At 45.1% G+C, this 19,624-nt stretch overlaps 1 protein-coding gene across 7 annotated transcripts in view; it reads left to right on the forward strand.

The window, feature by feature from the left end:
• Positions 1–5,299: 5,299 nt before the first annotated feature.
• FMNL2 (formin like 2) overlaps positions 5,300–19,624 on the forward strand; it is a 190,876-nt gene continuing 176,551 nt past the window's right edge. For 5 of the 7 annotated variants that reach the window (XM_081006207.1, XM_081006211.1, XM_081006206.1 and 2 more), the window contains exon 1: positions 5,301–5,977. In XM_081006207.1, the coding sequence (XP_080862333.1) occupies positions 5,861–5,977 (117 nt within the window). In that variant the 5' untranslated portion in view covers positions 5,301–5,860. Of the gene's footprint in view, positions 5,978–19,624 lie in introns of all 7 variants that reach the window. The other 2 variants (XM_081006209.1, XM_081006210.1) reach the window with 2 other exon arrangements.

Consider the following 19,624-nt stretch of genomic DNA (forward strand, 5'->3'; position numbering starts at 1 on the left):
CCATTTTTTATTTTACTGTTTACGGTTTTTGAAAGATACATGAAACCCAATCCAACTTTTCCCATCCTCGGATTTGGAGATGCATGTAGCTTGGCTCTGAATTAGGACGACACAGGAAATGTATCTCTAAGTGTTTGGAGCTAGCACTCTGTCGACATGTCTGCCTGCTTGCTATCTGCTCAACCTTTATATTTGTAAACAAGGTTCTTTCGCACAGAAGGGTGTGCAGCCCCCAGGATTTTTCATCCAAACCGGGGGGGGGGGGGCTGCAAACCTGTTTTTGAACTTCCCACAGCCATGGAAAGTGGCGAGCATTAAATTATATGGCAGCTGCAATTATATATTGGAATGGCAGGAAGCAAGCTTTTTGGACATAGCTAGAGAGAGAAAAGAGGACAATTGTGTTTCAGCCATGTAAACCACCAACTGTGCTTTGTGTACTTTATTTTGTCTACCTATCTAATTATATTCAAATCCTATGTTTACACAGCAATGGGGTACTTACTCTGTCAAATGCTAGTTTCTTGTCTTCATTGACACTGTTTTCCTTCTATACATGTGAGTGCATGTTTTCCAGTTAGTTTAATGTATATTGCCATAATTTTGGAGCATTTTTTTGAATTTTCTACAGTCTCACAGAATGAGTATTATTTATTAACCTGTCCTATTATCACTTGAATAAATAAAATAAATAAGCTCCATTAAGCTCTGTGGGGCTTACCCCTAGGTAAGTGTGCATAAGATTGCAGCCTAAGAAACCCCAGGAGTACCCCACTGACGCTGGAGGAATTTAGTAGATTTAACGCAGCTATAAATTGAATCAGAGCAAAAAGCCTGTTAGTTAATTCCTAATTCAAAAAGGAAGTTGCATAATGTGTAGCTCAGTGTACAAAGGCACCAGCTTAGATGGATCTATTGTTAGCTGTCGGTCAATGCACAAGCTCATATCACACCATGTCAGGCAGAATCAGCTGTTGTGCAAGAAGCATGGGTGCACAGGCATGGAAACTGACATTACAAAATACACAGATAAACCACTCACCTACGTGTATCCTCCGCGTGATTCATTTGCTTGTGTTGCCTGAGTGACTTGTAGAATGCCATCAAAAGAATGATGTGTAAGGAATGATGTTCACATTCTGAGCGAAACAAAATGAACGGATGAATGAATGCATGCTGAACTTCAGTGCTTGATTTTAAACTTTGAATTCTAGGGGGCACTTTAAAAAGAAAGAAAGAAAATAGAACAGAACATGAGGTTTTTGCAAACAAATACAAGACTAGGAAAATGAAGGTACTAAGTTTGAAGGGGGCAACCCCAGCAATGAATTGATTTTGTCTCTGTGAGCCATCTTGGGCCCCATATTGAAAGAAAGGAGGAACATAAGTCCAGATACTTAATACATAAATACCAAATGCATCCAAGTCACAAGTCTCTGAAGGCTTGGCACTTCTGAGAGAGGTGTCATTTACGGATAACTCTGTGTGGTTCATACAGACATGGAGCAACATCAAATCCATGATGCCAAAGCATCTCCTGTTGAGAAAGTGTTTGAAGGGAGTGAATGTATTTATGCCACTGGTTCATTTTATTTGAAAGTGAGATCAATTACGGTACTTATCTACTCTTTGCCTTAGATCAGGGGTTGTCAACCTGGTCCCTACCTCCCACTAGTGTGTGTTTCAGGATTCTAGGTGGGCTGTCGGGGGTTCTATGGGACAAGCTGAATCCTCCTTCCATAGAGTACTGGTGGGTGGTAAGGAAATTTTACCATCAAGAAAGATGCATTAGTGGGCAGTAGGTATAAAAAGGTTGACTACACCTGCCTTAGATAAATGCAAACATTCTTGAAATAAAATCCTCTGAGGGTGAAATACGTTTGCACACTTAGCAGGCGGCCAGACCTATAGAACATATCAAATATGCAAAAGATTGTGCTGTATCTATGAGAAACTGAATTCAATAAAACTTGCCCCCACCTACACTTTTTTTTTTTAGTATAGCTGTGTAACTTTTTTTTTTAAAAGCTTTTTACAGATAACAACCAAAGATGGACACGAGGAAATTGTTTTGCAACTTGGAACAAGGAAGGTAAACTGTGTGTGTTTTGTCTATGTTAATGGATCGTTGGTCCCATCATATAAATTAGCAGCCAAGTCCACTATAGAGCATCCATTCAAAACTTTTATTTAATTATGTTATGGAATCAAACACGTTCATTTTAATGAAGGAAAAGGCAAGCAGCTAAATCAAGATGGAGTCCGGCATTTGCTATTCCATTACAGTTCAAAACCTGCAACAGATATACTGATTTAATTAATGGTGGGGAGATGAACACTGTAATCTTCTCTGACTTTAATAAATGCAATAGTGGCTTGTGATTATATATATATATATATATATATATATATATATATATTACGACAGCTTCTCTCGTTTTGCCCCTAGCAAGAACAATTACATTATATCAGATAAATAGCAAAACGTTCCTTCCTTAAAAAATAACATATGCCATTTTGCTTTCTGCGGGATTATCTTGATGTGGGTAGTTGCAGGTGCTTTCTGAGGCAGAGTAATTGGCAACTTTGCTTTAACAAATATTTATCTTGCTGGCAGGGTTCTCAATTATGAATGAAAGCCTAGTTCAAAGGTATTGCTTGAAGTTGTAGTGCGAGAGGGGGTGGAATTCATACAAGGATGTGATTGGCATTGCAGACTCATGAACAAGAATGAAGCATTGTATTGTGTGATTCATAGCACTTTTACTACATCTCTCACGTTCGCTGCCAAGAAAATGTGGGCTTTTCTTAGGAAAGTGGTCAGATGCTAATGCTTTTTAATTGCATACATGTCATTTTGGTCCTGATGTGGAGACATGACACCACTCATGCCTATTCCTGAGAAACACACGTCTCCCATAGCAAAAAAAAAGAAAGGATTTGCAGATGGTACCAAGAGTTACAAAGCCACACACGCTATCAGTAACACACACTATCAGTAACTGTTACAATAGTAATGCGTGCTGGAAAAATCATGCTCATTTTGCACCTGCTTTCAAAGAGAAGGGAAAGCCATATTTCATTAAAGTCAAACACAAGGAGGTGAACAAAAGAACAAAGCCTCATTGGTGAGTTATATCTTGCCCAAGAGTGTATGTGTGCTTGAATAGCAGGCCTTCTGAGGATAACATCACCAGGGGTCAAATTCTAACTCAAGAGGAAAGTAGACCCAAGGGTGTAGTGTGTGTGGGGGGGGCAGTAGGACCATGGCCCCTTGTGCACAATTTTGAGGGGTGTGAATCAACCCCCCCCCACATGCTGGTGACCCCAGCACAACCTGGCACAGTGCTCGGGAGCATTGGGAGGGGGGATTTTCCCACCAGGGACCATGTTGTTTGGCCGGGCTCCCCTCTGCACAGCTGAATAGGAGGTGCAGTGTGGCCCAGTGGAGAGGTTGCTCTGGTGGTGAGGGCTGGCATAGCGGGTCTCATTCACTCTCAGTGCCTCACGTCCTGGTGTGTGCCCCTCACCCCGGGCACTAGCACCCATGCTATGCTGCTGGCGGGACCCCCCCCCCCATCTGCATACATGGTGCTTTCCATAGAACAGGTTTAATGGGGTTATGTGTGTGTGGATTCCCCCCCCCCCCAGGAGTAGATGCTTAAAATATTGCAAGTTTAGTGCATACATATAAATAGGGTGGTTACATAAAGAATCAGACTCAAGGAGACACAGACATTTGAAAGATGTGTACACCAGTATGAAACGTGTCTAAACAGGCCAGGGACCTGGTGATGAACTGGGGGTTTCTGCCAATGTTTTTTCTCTTGTTAAGTGTGACATTGCCTTAATTTGTAGTTTACTTTGGAAACCACTGGCCACCTGTGTCTTTTTTGACCGTGAAATAACACCTGTCTCTGAAATCAGGTACAATATGTGCAGCACTTATATATATATATATTTGTTGTTGTTTAGTCGTTTAGTCGTGTCCGACTCTTTGTGACCCCATGGACCAGAGCACTCCTGTCTTCCACTGCCTCCCGCAGTTTGGTCAAACTCATGCTGGTAGCTTCGAGAACACTGTCCAACCATCTCCTCCTCTGTCGTCCCCTTCTCCTTGTGCCCTCAATCTTTCCCAAGATCAGGGTCTTTTCCAGGGAGTCTTCTCTTCTCATGGGGTGGCCAAAATATTGGAGCCTCAGCTTCACAATCTGTCATATATATATATGAATAAATTGTATATATATTTGTGGTGCCTTAAAGGTTAACAAGTTTATTATGGCATAAGCCATAATAAAATTTAGTAACAATAAGCATATATTAGGGTTGCCATAATATAAACACATTTCCAGGACACGTCCTCTTTCTCACGGGTAGAGTCGTCATAGCAATCCATAGAAGTCGGCAAATGTATCCTCATCTTTAAAATATGGCAACCCTATTCAGACTAGCCAACATGGTGTAGTGGTTAAGAGCAGTGGACTCATAATCTGGTGAACCGGGTTTGCTTCCCCGCTCCTCCACATGCAGCTGCTGGGTGACCTTGGGCTAGTCAAACTTCTTTGAAGTCTCTCAGCCTCACTCACCTCACAGAGTGTTTGTTGTGGGGGAGGAAGGGAAAGGAGATTGTGAGCTGCTTTGAGACTCCTTAAGGAGACAGACTTGCGTGATACTGCAAATGTATAAACACATGTGGTTTAAAATATAGGGCTGTAGAATTATAGAATTGTAGAGTTGGAAGGAACAACAAGAGTCATCTATTCCAACCCCCTATAATGCAGGAATTTTTTTTTGCCCAACATGGATCTCAAACCCACAACCCTGAGATTAAGAATCTCATGTTCTAGTGAGGAGCCATCCCAATCAACTCACTTTTACTCCGAGCAGACCCACTGAAATCAGTAGCCATGGTTGAAGCACATTCATTTCAACGAATGTAAAATTTACTTAAATGTCTGAATGGCAGGCAAATTATGATATGGGTTAAATTCATACTTTGCAAAAAATTCTTTTGACGGGGCGCACGCTCTGTGTGAATGGTAGATCCTTCCCCACCGTCACACTAGGCATCCTTTGTTCAGTGAATGCAAAACAAATGTCTCCACCCTCTCCGTGAGGATTTCCCAAGTTTCTTTTTTCATCCATTGAAGTTCTCTTCACCGGCCCCGCGAGCCGGGCATGTCCGCGCATGAGGAACAACCTGCGAGGACTACGCTTCCCAGCTTTCCCCGGGGCCGGGGGCGGGGATCGGCTCCGTAGGAGGCGGCTGCAGAAAGGGGGCTTTGTGCTGGGCTGCGCGCTCGTCTGTCTGTCTGGCTCGTTCCTCGGCGGCGGCTGCTGCTGCTGCTGCTGCTGTTCTGCCGTCCTGCGCTTTGTGGGCGCTGCGCTCGCTGCCGCGGTCGAGAGGCGCCGGCGGGGCTCCCGGAGCAGCGGACCTCTCCGCCGGAGGAGCCATGCTGCTTCCCTCAGGCGGGACCGCTCGGAGTGGAAACTGTGCAACATGCAGCAGCTGAGAGCCCGGCTGGCGGCTCGCACCTCTCGGAGACAAGGATTGCGCCGGGGAGGCGGAGAAGGCAGCAGGAGAGCATGAGGAGAGAAGACTAGGGAGAGAGAGAGACAGACAGATCCGGGCGGCTCGCCTTGCTGTAGCTTTGATTTATTTTTTACCTCAGTTTTGTTGGCGGCGGCGGCTTGGGTTGGGGAGGGGGTCCGCTCGCCGCTTTCCTTGGGGGTGGGCGGGGAAGGAATAACGGAGCGGCGGCGTCGTGGGAGCCGAGAGCCGGCGGCAGCAGCCTCGCCTGGCGTGGCCTGCCTGTGAGAGAGCGGCGGACGGAGCTCCCCTGGCCCCGTCGCCGTCGCCATGGGCAATGCGGGGAGCATGGACTCTCAGCAGACGGACTTCAGGGCGCACAGTGTGCCGCTCAAGCTGCCCATGCCCGAGCCCGCGGAACTGGAGGAGCGATTCGCCGTCGTTCTGGTGAGTGTGGACGGAGCCCCTTCTTCTTCTTCTCTGACCCCCTAATGGAGACAGAAAGAGATGAGGAGGTGGTGGTGGTAGTAGAGGAGGGGGCTTTTCTCGACCCACCCCCTTCCTCGTCCTCCCTCCTCGTTAAAAGGGGACCAAAAAAAAAAAGGTGTGGAAATCCTCTATCCCGTGTGGAGATGGCTCAACTGCGCTTCTCTTCTCCACACGCACGCACCCCCCCCCTCGAGGGGGGAAATGGGTCGCTCGGAGTTGGGCGGTGGGCGCCCAAGTGCCTGTGGAGCAGCTGATCCATTGTTTGGAAAGGGGGAGCGGGGCAAGGGGCGGCAGGCGGAGCGGCTCTGCGGGCGAGTGAGGGAGAGAGTGAGGGGGCGTGAAGAGGAGGAGGAGGGAGGAGAAAGAAAGAAGTGAATGGGCTTCGCTGGCTCGCACGCCCGGCCTTCCCCGTTCCTCAAAGCGGCGAGCGATCGTTCTTCGCCTCCCCCTCCTGCTCCTTCCCCGGTGAAGGGGAAGATGCGACCCCCGGTCTGCTTTTGCTAACTGTGTGATCCCGGAGAGAGCGAAAGTTATTGCGGTGCAGCAGGCGGCCATTCGCAGTTGCTGCTGCTTCTGCACCTAAAGAAAGGTTCCTCGTCTCGTTTGCAAGGGGAGGTTGGGGAGAGGGAGAGAACGAGTCGGGAAACCTGGAGAGGGGGAAAGGCCGTCCTTTCCCGGTCAAAGTTGGGAAAACCGGCACGTTTTGTTGCTGTGGGCTGCTTGTTTGGCTGTGAAATCGGAGAAAACATGTCGTTTCCCGCAGCTGGGGGGCTTTTGCACCCGGATCTGATAAAATGCACTTTCGGTGGGAAGTGAAGTCCCATTGATTTCGGCTAAATTGATTCGCGAGGAAACGTGCGTCAAGGTCGCAACTTTTACTTAAGCCCATGGGGCGCTGGGAGCGATTAAGTCTTGGCCCGTCCTTTGCCTTTTATTTCTCTTAATGGTTTAATAGAAGCCGCCTCACGGCAGCTGAGTTTCCACGGCAAGTTGCAAACCTTTTCCGTGAGATGAAGAGGGTGCGCCCCCCTCCTCTCTTTTGCTTCATACTGGCTTTGGGACTTTTAATTCCACTTTATGCACTGTAAAGGAGCTGGAGGGTGATCTTTTTCTCAGAATTATGAATTGATGGTGCTAGGTAAACGTGTAGAATTCTGACCTTTACATTATTATTATTATTATTTTAAACCTGTGTTTGGCATAATGGTTTCTAAGCAGCATTTCCCTTCCCTTAAGTGCTGAAGCAGAGATTGGTATTTCATACAGAAGCAAGGCAATCAACTTTTCAGTGCTGGTTTCTGTCTGTGGATTTGACTTCGCAAAACTAAAATTCTGCACGCTATGCCCATGAATATTTAGCAATTCAGCAGCTATCAGTCAAAAGTGATTGTGCATACAGTGATTAAAAGGAGGAAGTGCTCATAGTCTTGAAGTAACCCTGAAAGTTCTCTTAAATTGCTTTGGGAGTAAGTTTGCACATTTTAAAGAAGTGAGGATTTCTCCTTTCAAGCGCTGTGGAAGTTTGCAGAGGGTTCAGGAAGCACGTGCTTTGCTATCATCATCCTCATCATCATTCTTGTTTCTTTACCTTTGGCATAATTTATGCTGGAACTCAGCCACTGTAGCAGTGACTTGGGTGTGTGAAATCTGAGTTCACATCCAGCCAGAAGCAATGATGTGGCTCAAAGGAAGCAGACAGGAATACATTTTCTTTTTGTCTGTACTTGTACCACTCTTACTTTTGCAACTGCATCCTGCTAGATGGAGCCTTAAGTAATAAAACACTTTTTTTAAAAAGGTGGCAATTAAACATGCAAGAGAAGTAATTATTTTTTTCAGGGGGAGCAGTGGTGAGATCATTTCAGTTATGTCAGGTGCTTTGACCTGCTTGAAAAGTAATCTTCCCCCTTCAAACACACACTTTCCTACCACCTCTATCTATTCTTGTACTAGAAAGGGGTCGGCAAGGCTTACTGGCCATGGAGACCGTCCGTGGGCTGGACCAGCGCAGCGTGACGCTGGAAATCATGTCTGCACATGTCCGCGGCGCCGGTAAACACTTTTTGGCATCTGGGCATGTGCAGAAGCAAGTTCTGGTATCTGAGCATGCACAGATGTGATTTCCGGCACCGCTTGACGAGTCCCCACGCCACACTGTGTCCGTTTAGCACAGCGCGCGGGGGACTTGCCAAGCGGGTGGCTCGTGGGCTGGTAAAACGGTCTCTGTGGGCCGGATCTGGCCCATGGGCCGCACGTTGCTGACCCTGTACTAGAAGATCATATAAGCCTTGATGCAGAAGTGGCTTCGCTTATTAATTCCTGAGTGCTGAAGAAAGTCGTTGTGATATGTGATCTAGAACACTTTTCCACTTACACATCTCTCCAGCTGTGTAGTTTTTGCCTGCCTCATCAATGTTACTCATGCCTTTGTAAATCTAGATCATCCCGATAGCATTATTCCTTCTGATATAGTGAACTTGGGTGACTGAGCGCTTGTCCATCATTAGGAAGTGAAACAGGGCCACCCAAAAACAAAACTGATCTATTTCATACTCCCAAGGTATAAATAAAATATTAGAAATTTTAAAAATGCTAATTTAATAATAATAATGATCACAACTGGCTGACATAGAAACTGTGAGCTTTCAGGAGGTACGCAGTGCTGCTGAGAGTTGAAGACATCTGACGGCAGCCCTCTTTAGGGAAGTTTTTAATGTGTGACATTTTAATGTATTTTTAATCTTTGTTGGAAGCTGCCCAGAGTGGCTGGGGAGACCCAGCCAGATGGGCGGGGTACAAATAATAAATTATTATTATTATTGTTGTTGTTGTTGTTGTTGTTGTTAAGCCTAGACCGAAAGGGTCTTAAGGAAAGACCTGGGCAAATTCGCAGTGTCAATTGTGGGCCACATTCACACTATTTAAAGCACTATGATACCGCTTTAAACAGCTATGGCCCCCCTGAATCTGGGAACTGTAGTTTAAGGGTGCTGAGAGTTGTTAGGTCACCCCTATTTTCCCTGGAGAGTTAGTTACTAGAATGGTTTCATGATCCTCTTTCCAGGGAACTCTGGGAGATGTAGCTCTGTGAGATGAATAGTCGTATTTTAACAACTTCTAAACAACATTTCGCAGGATTCTTTGGGAGAAGCAGTGGCTGTTTAAAGTGGTGTGTAGCTTCTTTAAAGGCAGGTGGGGCCAAACAGACAATTTAGTCTAGTACAGTGGTACCTCAGGTTACATACGCTTCAGGTTACATACGCTTCAGGTTAAAGACTCTGCTAACCCAGAAATAGTACTTCAGGTTAAGAACTTTGCTTCAGGATGAGAACAGAAATTGGGCTCCGGTGGCGTGGCGGCAGTAGGAGGCCCCATTAGCTAAAGTGGTGCTTCAGGTTAAGAACAGTTTCAGGTTAAGTACGGACCTCCGGAACGAGTTAAGTACTTAACCTGAGGTACCACTGTATCCTGTTCTCACAGTGGCCATCTAGACGCCTGTGGGAAGCCCACAAGCATGAGTTGAGTTCAAGAGCACTCTCCACACTTGTGTTCTCCTGCAACTAGTGTTCAGAGGCACATTGCCTCCACCTATGCAAGGAAAGGGAAAAGAGCACATTTCTCCCTTTCCTGCTTGTAGAACTGCATTCTCCCTCTTGATATATAGTTACAAAATGCCCAGCCCTCCAGCACTATGTAGCACAGCGGAAGGAGGACTGGAGGAGGGTGTGGGAAGAAGTATCCTGTATCCATTTCCCACTTTTGGAAATACTGAGGACTTTAAAAAAAAAATGCAGTTTGACTTTGTATATCTGGGGCTGATTTAAGTGCAAGGGGAGCTGACCCTACACTGGAATTGCACCTGTTTTGGTTGAATGTAGGTAGAGATGTTTTCAAAGAGAAAACTCCAGGGAGTTAGTGGTAGGGCTCCAGTTGTTTTGAACAATATGAGATGAAGCTACTTATGGCTGAATAAATTTCACAATAGTGTTCACACATCATGGTGCAAACACACACATAGAGGTTGGCAAGAATGCAGTATTTATGGTGAGTGCAGAAATTCATCACCATATCATAAAATCAGTAGTGAATGCGGTGCTGAAACAATACAACTGTATTTTCTGTGGTGAAATTCATGGGGGAGGGCAGTGGATTCTCCAATTAAAGCTGATACATGTTTTGACTATTTCTGATTAGACTCACTCAGATCATCACGTGAATAAGCCTGTTTGTGGAAGCACTGATACACCAAAACTGTTCATCAGCTTCCTTCCCCGAGCTTCATTTCTCTAACCCGCACCTCTTGCAACCACCTTGCTGATAACACATAATCCTCCTTCATTCTACCTGGGGCATCTCCAGCGAGGTGATGCTACAGAATCTGTGCAAGTGATGATTGGCAGTAGGAACTGATCTATGCGCACACATTCCATAGCATTGCTGTCCTGTGCAAGAGACCTCCATGTTTGTGTCTTGGGACCATAGCTGTCAACTTACAGATTTGAAAATAAGGGACCAGCAGCCTCAAAAACAAGGGATCAGCAGCCAAAATAAGGGATTTTAGTCAACCAGCAGCCAAACGAAGCCTCAAGCGGTGGTTCCCACAGCGCAGCAACCCAGCAAAGGGGATGCAGCAAGGAAAACCAGCGTCACCTCTCCGCTGGGAAGCGCTCAGCAAAGGCGAGTCCCCAGGCAACGTGGCCGATTTGATCGGCACAAAGCATGCAAGCTCTACCCCCCAGTCATTCTTAGACTCCTTATTCGGTGAGCAATGCAGCCAAGCAATACAGTTGGAGCCTCCCTCCTCCCTGGTCGGCAGGGAGGGAGGGAGAATAGCTGCTTCCTTTGAAACCCGGGAAATTTAAGGGACATCATCAATAAGGGACAGCAGCGGGACATGGCGCTGGGATAAGGGACTTTCCCGCCAAATAAGGGACGGTTGACAGCTATGCTTGGGACACATTGGTTTCACATGGTGCATATATCTAGAGCTAGGTCTTGTTATTGAATAGAAGCATTGTGTAATCAGTCTGTGTGATTGGCCACTGTGTGAACAGGATTCTGGCCTTTGGTTTGACCCAGCACAAGGACTCTAGCCCACCTCTTGATCTGAGGGCTTCTGCTTGTCCGGTGCAACTCCTGCTCCACATGGACATCGACAAACCAATACAGACAAACCAGGACAGCATTTACATGTGTTGCATCCCAAGGAAATAGATTCACAGGGACTGAGGTGGTGGGGATAGGACAGAAGTTCAGTGTGAAAGTCAAATGCCACTGTTGCCAGCTTGTTGGTTGGCCTGTTAACATGAATTAAGAAGCGCATTCCCTTGCTAAAATGGTTGGGTTGATCTGGATTTTCCCAGCAGAACTCTCCTTAGACAATGTCAGCTTTGTGGGTGAGCTTTAGAATGTTGAATAACCATGAAGCCATCCAGCAGCTTAATTCATTCGTGTTATGATTGAAATGTCAAAGCTCTGGTTGTGTTGGCAAGAAAGGCTGGAGGACCTAAAGTGAACGCCAATGATAGTACTACCCCAGATTCACCAATCCAACTTGCGTTGATCTTTCGCTTTCCATATTTGTATCTCGGAGTGAGCATTAATGCACCCTTTCTCAAGAGATGTTGCCTGCATATTCCCCTGTTAATGACGCCTGCAGAATGCCTCTTTGTTTCTGGCTCATTTAAGATGTGTTTGAAGCCAGAAAGTAGCAGCAGCACAATCCTGCTTTCTTCTTTTTATCGTTACAGAATTTCTAAGCAGCCAGTGGAAGATGCCAACTGCTCCAAAATCTTTATTTCATTTGACAAATGGGTGCAAATTGGTAGCTGAGGTCTATCCCAGTTCTGTTCTGTTCTTTTTGTTTTGTTCTTTTAAATTATTGAGTTATTTTTATTGTCAAATTCCAAATGTTTAATTTGGCCAGCTTTTGTACACTAGTTTTACTTTGATGAGCTCTTTTGATCTGGTTATTTTATCCTCTTAGCCATATTAAGACTTCTTTTTAATATGTTTTGATATTGGGCATCTGCGTATTGCCATCCTCAAGAGTGACTATTAAACCAAGGAGTGCATGTGGGACTTCATTTCAGCCAGATTTCATGAGGGGCTTAGCTTTGGAACATGTCTTCACCCCTAGATCATGGAAAGTCATAGCAAGAAGAGAATCTGCAGAGTGCTATTTCATCACCACCAAATGTCCTCAGCTAGCTCCAGGCATCTAGAACGAGAGCTTCTATTTCAGAGAGTGTGCCTTCCAGGCATGTGTGAGCCTTGAAACCTGACATATCATTTTAGAAATTAATCGCTGAATACAGCAGACCTGTTCATGCATTTGGACAAATGCATGTAGACGTGTGGTGGGGAGGGGCACACATGTGAGCCCCCTTCCCAGTGTCACTTTTGAGTCAGGTCCTCTTATGATCCTTGCATGTTGAGTGAGATGGTCTGAAGGTAGAGAATGGGGGTTAAGCAGAATTCTTAAGCAGAATGGGGAGGCGTCTAGGCATGTTCTCCCCAACTGGGTGCGGGAAAGGACGCTGTACATGCTGGTCTGTTAGGGCAAATGGGGCACTGCCCCATTAACCTTGGTCTCCCCTCAATCAGCCCCTCTCTGCCCGTCTTCTAGACTAACAACGAATCCAGGGGGTGGCACTGCATGCCAGCATCCCCTTCCTAAGACTCAGTGTTGCCCTTATAGAACTCTGCAGGGAGGAGAAGTATGGGGACGAAACTAGTATCAGATGGCTTTGCCTGTCATTGACTTTGGCTTCACCTCCTGTCGGTCTCCCTGTCATCCTCCCTACCAGTCCCAATGGGCAGCAGCCACCCCTGCATGCTGGGATGTTGGGGGCAGGGTTCTGTCTTTTGTTCCTCTCTGCTCACCACTTTAATCTCACATGTGTTCATCCCAAATGAAGTTTTAGGTTTTGAGATCCTGCATGCCTGAATAGGGCTGATACACCTAAGGAATGTGCAATGAGATATGTTTAGTCTGCATCTGGGTTGAGCAAAGTCTTGGCCAGACTGTATCTCATTGAAATCGGTGAGGTCTGTACACTTAACAGTGTGGTTTGTCCTCATAGATTACAACATGTCCTGTGCGTCAGAAATAAATATACGAAAAGTGGTGGCTTTGCATCAGGCATGTGTTACATGCAGCTCATAAAGTTAAGTAATGCCTACCAACTGTACAGGTTGGAGGGTCAATTTCGCCTTCCTTTCTGAGACATTAGGCACAATCAGTGATACACTGAAGAATGCTGTTAAGCATGTAAGTCACATTGATTTCAGTATGAAATGTTTTAACTAAGGATTGCTTAGACTTCCAGTTTTCCATACTTGAGTGTTAAAACTATGAAGCAGGCATGGTTATGGTGTGTGTGTGGAAACACCCAGTTCATGCATGCTGTCAAAGGTCTGGCTGCATGCCCTTCCATGTGTAATACTGCAAATTGCACATGGGCAATTCTCAATCATATGTGGAGCCAGAATCCCCAAGCATCATAGGACATTCTGGGTTTCATGTACTGTGTATCCTCCATCCCCTGTTTACATTTTCAAGCTGAGAGTTGGGGGAAAAGGAATGTCTGAATTAGCCCTCACTCTCTCTGGTGTGTGTGCACAAAGAAAGTTATGTCTCGGTCCCCAAACGATAAAGCTTGTAGCCATCTTGTATTGAGTCAGACCATTGGTTTATCTTGCTCTGAACTGTCCGCACTGACTTGTAGCAACTCTGTAGGCTTTTTCAAGCAGGGGTCTCTCCCAGCCATACTTGGAGATGACATGGATTAAGGATGGGACTTTTTGAATGCGAAGCGTCATCCCCTTCCAATGAGGCATGAGCCCTTCCCCAAAGGAGGAAAGAGTGAAGCCGCAGTGCTTCCAGCAGGATGGTCTTTTTTCTGAGTCTTTGATAGCATTTCATGTTTATGGAGGACACATGGTCAGAAGCAGAGCTGCCATGGCGGAGGCTGCAGAAGGGATTGCTTCCTGATGAGCTGCCGCTGACATGATTTGATCATTGGCTCATGTTTTTGTGGTCATTCTAACACGAAACATCCCTTTACCCTTTAGCTGTGTGCAAATGATTTACTCTGTGTGTGGTTTAAGAGGATGTAGAACAGCACGTTTTTATTGTTATTTTGTAGTTTATGATGTGTGCGTCCACCACTTACCAAAAAAAGACAAAACCCCAACTAGGATGGTAAAGCTCATGTTGTGCTTAGCTTCAGAAAGGAGCAGGAAACAAGTTAGCTGATGGTTGAAAAGGAAAGTGGGATCCACAGCCTCCACATATTGGCCTATGGGTATTTTTTTACCCATTTCATCTTTTGCTCTCTTTCCGTCTGGGCAACATGTTCAGGGGAGCCACAAGGCAGCCCCCTGTTTGCTTGTAGGCTGCTCCATTGCCTCCTTTCCAACAGTTTACACCATCATGGTGGTTGTTGATGTGGTGTGTTAGGTGTGTTAGGAAGAGGGACTGCTTTACTCCAGGGAGTTGGGTGCAAAACCTGCACCTTCCCACACGTTCTCAGTAGGATTCAGGCTAGGAAAGAAGTGATAACCCAGGCAACTTGATCTAAGCCCAATTTGGGAGGGTGTGTGTGCCTAAGGCAGCAGTTCTCAACCTGTGGGTCCCCAGATGTTGTTGGACTACAACTCCCATCATCCCTGAGCTCAACAACATCTGGGGACCCACAGGTTGAGAAAGGCTGGCCTAAGACTAAGTCTTGCTTCCCAGCTCCCACAGTGTGCTGTCCCAGGTGCTGATGCTGGACTACCGCTTGTAATTGCCAACCTACCAGAATTGCAAGCCATCAACTGCATCTGCTGGTGTTCCATAGCCTTGCCACAGTAGCTTCAGGAAGCAGGAGAGCACTGTTACAACAGACCATAGAATTGTAGAGTTGAAAGGGGGGGCCACAAGGGTCATCTTGTTCAACTCCCTGCCATGCAGGAATCTTTCGCCCAATGTAGGGCTTAAACCCCAAAGCCTTAAAGCCTCATGCTCTACCAACTGAGCTATCCATTAAGGCCATATGTGCCACCTGGTTTGTTTCCTGACCTGTTCCTGGACTGTCCTTCCTCTAGAGCAGGATGGGGGTGGGGGGAAGCTGTTGGACTTACATTCCCACCAGCCCCAGGCAGTATCGCCAATAGTCAGGGGTGATGGGAGTTGTACCCCAGTGACACCCAGAGTGTTACAGGTCCCCCACCCCAATTTACAAGAACAGTGTTGTTGGACTTGCCTCCTTTCTGCCCTACAAACCCCAGCTTGGCTCAGCACCTCTGCTTCTTGGTTATCTGCAGCCTTGCTAGCTTATGGGACCTGGCCTTGCCAGCAATGGTCTTCTGAATCCACAAGTCATATCAGTTCCATCCATTGAGGTGAGCCCCTCATGCTAAGGAGATCCAAAGCAAACAACACACACACAGCCTTTTGCCTTCCAACAGTATTTTCTAATTTATTTTAGGAAAATGAAACAGTCCTAATTTCTCTAGGCAGTGCTCTAAACCTTGCATCAATAAGCTTCTTACCCTAATTCTCATGGACATTTGTAGGGATAACCAATGTGGTGTTTCCCCCTGCCCCCATTGTTGGGACTCCAGTTTCCATCATCCCTGACTCATAGGCTATGCTTGATAAGAGCCATAGTTCAACAACCTGCATAGCTCACTTGGTTAGAGTGTGGTGCTGATAATGCCAAGGTTGCAGGTTCAAACCCCGTGTGAGGGAACTGCATATTCTTGCATTGCAGGGCTAGATGATCCTCAGGAGACATCCTTCCAACTCTTACAGTTCTATGATTCTATCATCAAACATCCAGAAGGCACCACATGGTCTATTTCTGATTTTTACAGCACCTGAAATAAAAACTGCAGAACTTTGTGTTTGCTTGTGGACCACAGCTGTAAATGACTTGGTAATATATGCATGAAGCACCGAAATAATGTTCAAATACATAAGATGTTGTGTGTGTGTATATGAATATTTTGGTAGCATATTTCCATACCAGATAATTGGCTTAATTTATTGGGACTTTACTGATGAAGGTATGAACCCATTCTGTCAAGCTGCATGTGTCATTTGCTTCTGCCTTCAGTAAGCTCGCAGTAGCCTAGAAGAAAGTAATACGCTAGATTTTTTTAATAAAAAGACCCCGATGCAAAGGATGACTTTATGATGCCAATGCTAGGAAAGATTAATCCATACGTCACAAAATCATTTCTTTTGGAATGTATGTGTTTTGGCAGAACCCTGGAATAAAACTACAGCCTTCTGATTTTGAGGACCAGTTATTTCATTCAGATACTGCAGCTCAGGCTGAACCACAAGGGCCTAAGCGTGGGAAAGACATATTTCATTAATAGGTAGAATTATAACTGGGGTATATATGTGTTCCTGGTGGTCGGAAGGGAAAGAATGAAACAGACCTTTCGTTCTCCTGTGATTCCAATCAAATTGGAAGCCCTTCTGTTCTTTATTTAGTTATTTTTAATTGAGGTATTATTCTTCACCTTCCATTTTGATGTAAAGTTTGACTTTACATTGTAGGACTTTAGAAGCTAAAGCAATTTCCCGCAAAATACTGTGTCCTTTCGGGCAAAGCCTTGCAGGTAGTTCTCGCACATCAGGTGATATTCAGAGCAGACTCGCTGAAGTATCTCTGCTCCAAATATAAGTAACCATCCATGTCACCCACTGAAATTTAAAACACGCTGGAATTATTTTTTAATTTGTATTTGTTGATACGCACTTATTTAACTTGGAACCATTGAAAGCTATTTGTGCATCCTTCCCCCCAATCATGTGAAATCCTGAATCAGTACCCTGAAATAAATATTTCAAGAACAGCAAAACGTACAAGCTGGGTTTTTTTTAAAATGAACATATGCCATTCTGCATCAATGCTGTTAATATTTAACACTACTTAAATTGTTTTACTATACTTTGAAGGCTCTACATCCTTTGAGAAGCCATGTGGTTAATTTATAACCTTTTAAACTTTATGACTTTGCATGTTTTATAATTTATTGTAGTGCTTTAAAACTGTAAGCTACCTTGGGCAGCTTGGCAGAAAGGTGGTAGATAAAGGTAATAAATAAATGCACGTTTAATTTTTAAAAAATGAAGTATGTGGTTGAATCCACATACTGTGTGTTACGTTTTAGGTCAAGAAGTTGAGAAAAATATTGTGGGTTGTGTTTAGCTCTAGTCTAGTGAATCTTCAAAGACGGTAGTTTCTGTATCCTTCGTCCTCCTTTAGAAGGATATAAATTGATTAATAAATACATACATAAATAAACACAGCCACCCAGATTTTCCGTCCATGAGGACTAGGAACATATCTGATTCTAAAATAAATGGCATAATTCTCAGGTTTCTCCATGGAATTCCTCTTCCTGCTGAGGGGCCAACCTACACATTATCCTAACTGCATAGCATGCAGATGTGCTTCCTGACTTCCTTTCAGGCATGTCCAAAGTCTGTTTTGGGGGCCTAATCCAGCCCGCCAGTTGGTTTAATCCAGCCCCTGTGGCAGTTTATTTCCTGGGGTAAACTCCTAAAAAAAGCTCTACAACTTTGGTTGGCCCTTTGGTTGGCCTCCATGGCCCTTCACTTCTGGCCCTCTTTGAAAAAAGTTTGGACACCACTGGAACTTCTAAAGGGTGCCCAGGGAGGTGGGGGAATCTGATTTCTTTCTTTCTTTTTTGAAGGGTTCACAATACACAGGGTGGGGAAGTTTATATTTTCCCTTCTCAGCTGTAACCTCTCTGAAAAAGGCCATTCCTGCTCTGTCTACAGTTGCGGTGTGCGGGTGCCTTCTTTGGTAGCGTTGTGTGGGTGAGGGTGAATTTTCTTTTTTTCTTTTGGGAGAGTTGATATCCAGCGGACATTAAAGGAAATTTGGAGGCGAAGCTGCACACTTCATAGTAAAATCAGGCTTGGCCTCAACCATCTTTGTTTTTGTTTTTTCCTTCAGAATTTTCTCACTCCTCCAGTTCTGCTAGTGGCTACAATCTGTTACCATTCAATAACAAAAACTGCTGGGGCTGATTGAGTTTCCTTATTAATGTAGGCACAAATGTTCATCGCTGTTTCTCCCCCTCCCTCACCTTTTTAAAAAAGTGGTTTACGTATGCAGTTTGCTAACCCATCCAAATGTTTTAATGATCACTGTTTGCAAGTAGGATTTTTTTGGGGGGGTGAGACTGTATTGCGGAGGGAGCTATATGCAAGTTTAGCAGCTGATCTGTGCTTGTTATTGCAACAGCTAGGTAGAGGTTAATAGGTCCATAGCAGAGCATGCATGGCGGCCCCAGGTTCCAGCCCATAGCAGCTATGTGATGTGGGGGGACAGAGATGCATTGGCACCAGACCATATTGATTGCAGTGGGATGGAGGCTGCCTTTGTCCCAAAGACCTGCAAATAAGGCGAATTGCTGTCCGCTCTCATTTCTACATTGAGAAGAGGTCCATTGGTGCTTGCTTCAAATCAAGGCACGATTGCTTCAAAACAGAGGATGCACCATTTCATGTGATTAAATTGAATTGCATTTGATTTTTCATTACTGTCAGGATAATACATATGTTTCCAGTTTTTCTCCTTGTTCTAGCGATGACACTTTTTGACCTACCTTTGCAGCTAATATAAGGTAGGATGGAGTTCTTTGTAGTAGATGAGTCTCTCCCCCTCCCCGTTCCTTGTTGTTGTTTTTGCCCAAGCATGCTGAAGGAGGTATTCCTAATCCCTGAACTATTTGCACTTTCTCCCTTGACACTGGCTTTCTGCTTCCCTCAGCCAGCACTGCACAGTGCAAACTTTACACCAGTGGAGGTGCTTTCAAGTGGTAATGGGGGAGGCACAGTCAAGAAAAATTGCTTCTAATTTGTAGGAGAATCTCCACTTAGGCTGAAGCCCCAGCACAAATTGATGTTAAAAGTTAATAATGTTGTTTGGGTTGGATTTATGGTCATTTACACAATGAAGCCAGTCAATAAGTGCCCACAGGCTCTCTTTTGAGTGTGAATTGCCTAGTGCTGGGGATAATTGTTCATTACCGACAACACATTTGTAACTAAATCTTGGGTACTTTGAGATGCGATGGTGGTAGGAACTAACCTGTGTCCTGAGTATAAAATGGCATTGGGGAGTGTGTGAAATGAAATCTTCTCCCCCCATTTATTTTCATCAATAAAAATGGGGACATATCCTTTCTTGTTCTTTCTCTTTGCATGTGCCTCCCCTAGCACTGAGAAGCCTTGGCAGGTCATCCAAATTAACTCTCTTGTGTGCATAGTTAATAAAATTATTGGAACTGATCAGCTGTGCCCACACCACTTTGATTATCCTTTCACAGTAGCCTTTCACAACCTGGTTTCCACCTTATGTTGTTGAACCCCAATGCCCATAATCCCTGACCATTGGCCGTGCTGCCTAGTTGGTTGAGATGGGAGTTGGAGTCCAGCAACATCTGGAGAACAGCAGCTTCAGGAGGGCTCTTTTAAAGCATTTTAGTAAGGGTAGGCCTAGTGAAACTGAAGGAGCAGAAGTATTGGACACACATGTAGGCATTCGGCTCAAGATCAAAGAAGGATGT

Source organism: Podarcis pityusensis (assembly GCF_964106645.2).
Source record: "Podarcis pityusensis genome assembly, chromosome: 1".
NCBI classification, from domain to species: domain Eukaryota; kingdom Metazoa; phylum Chordata; class Lepidosauria; order Squamata; family Lacertidae; genus Podarcis; species Podarcis pityusensis.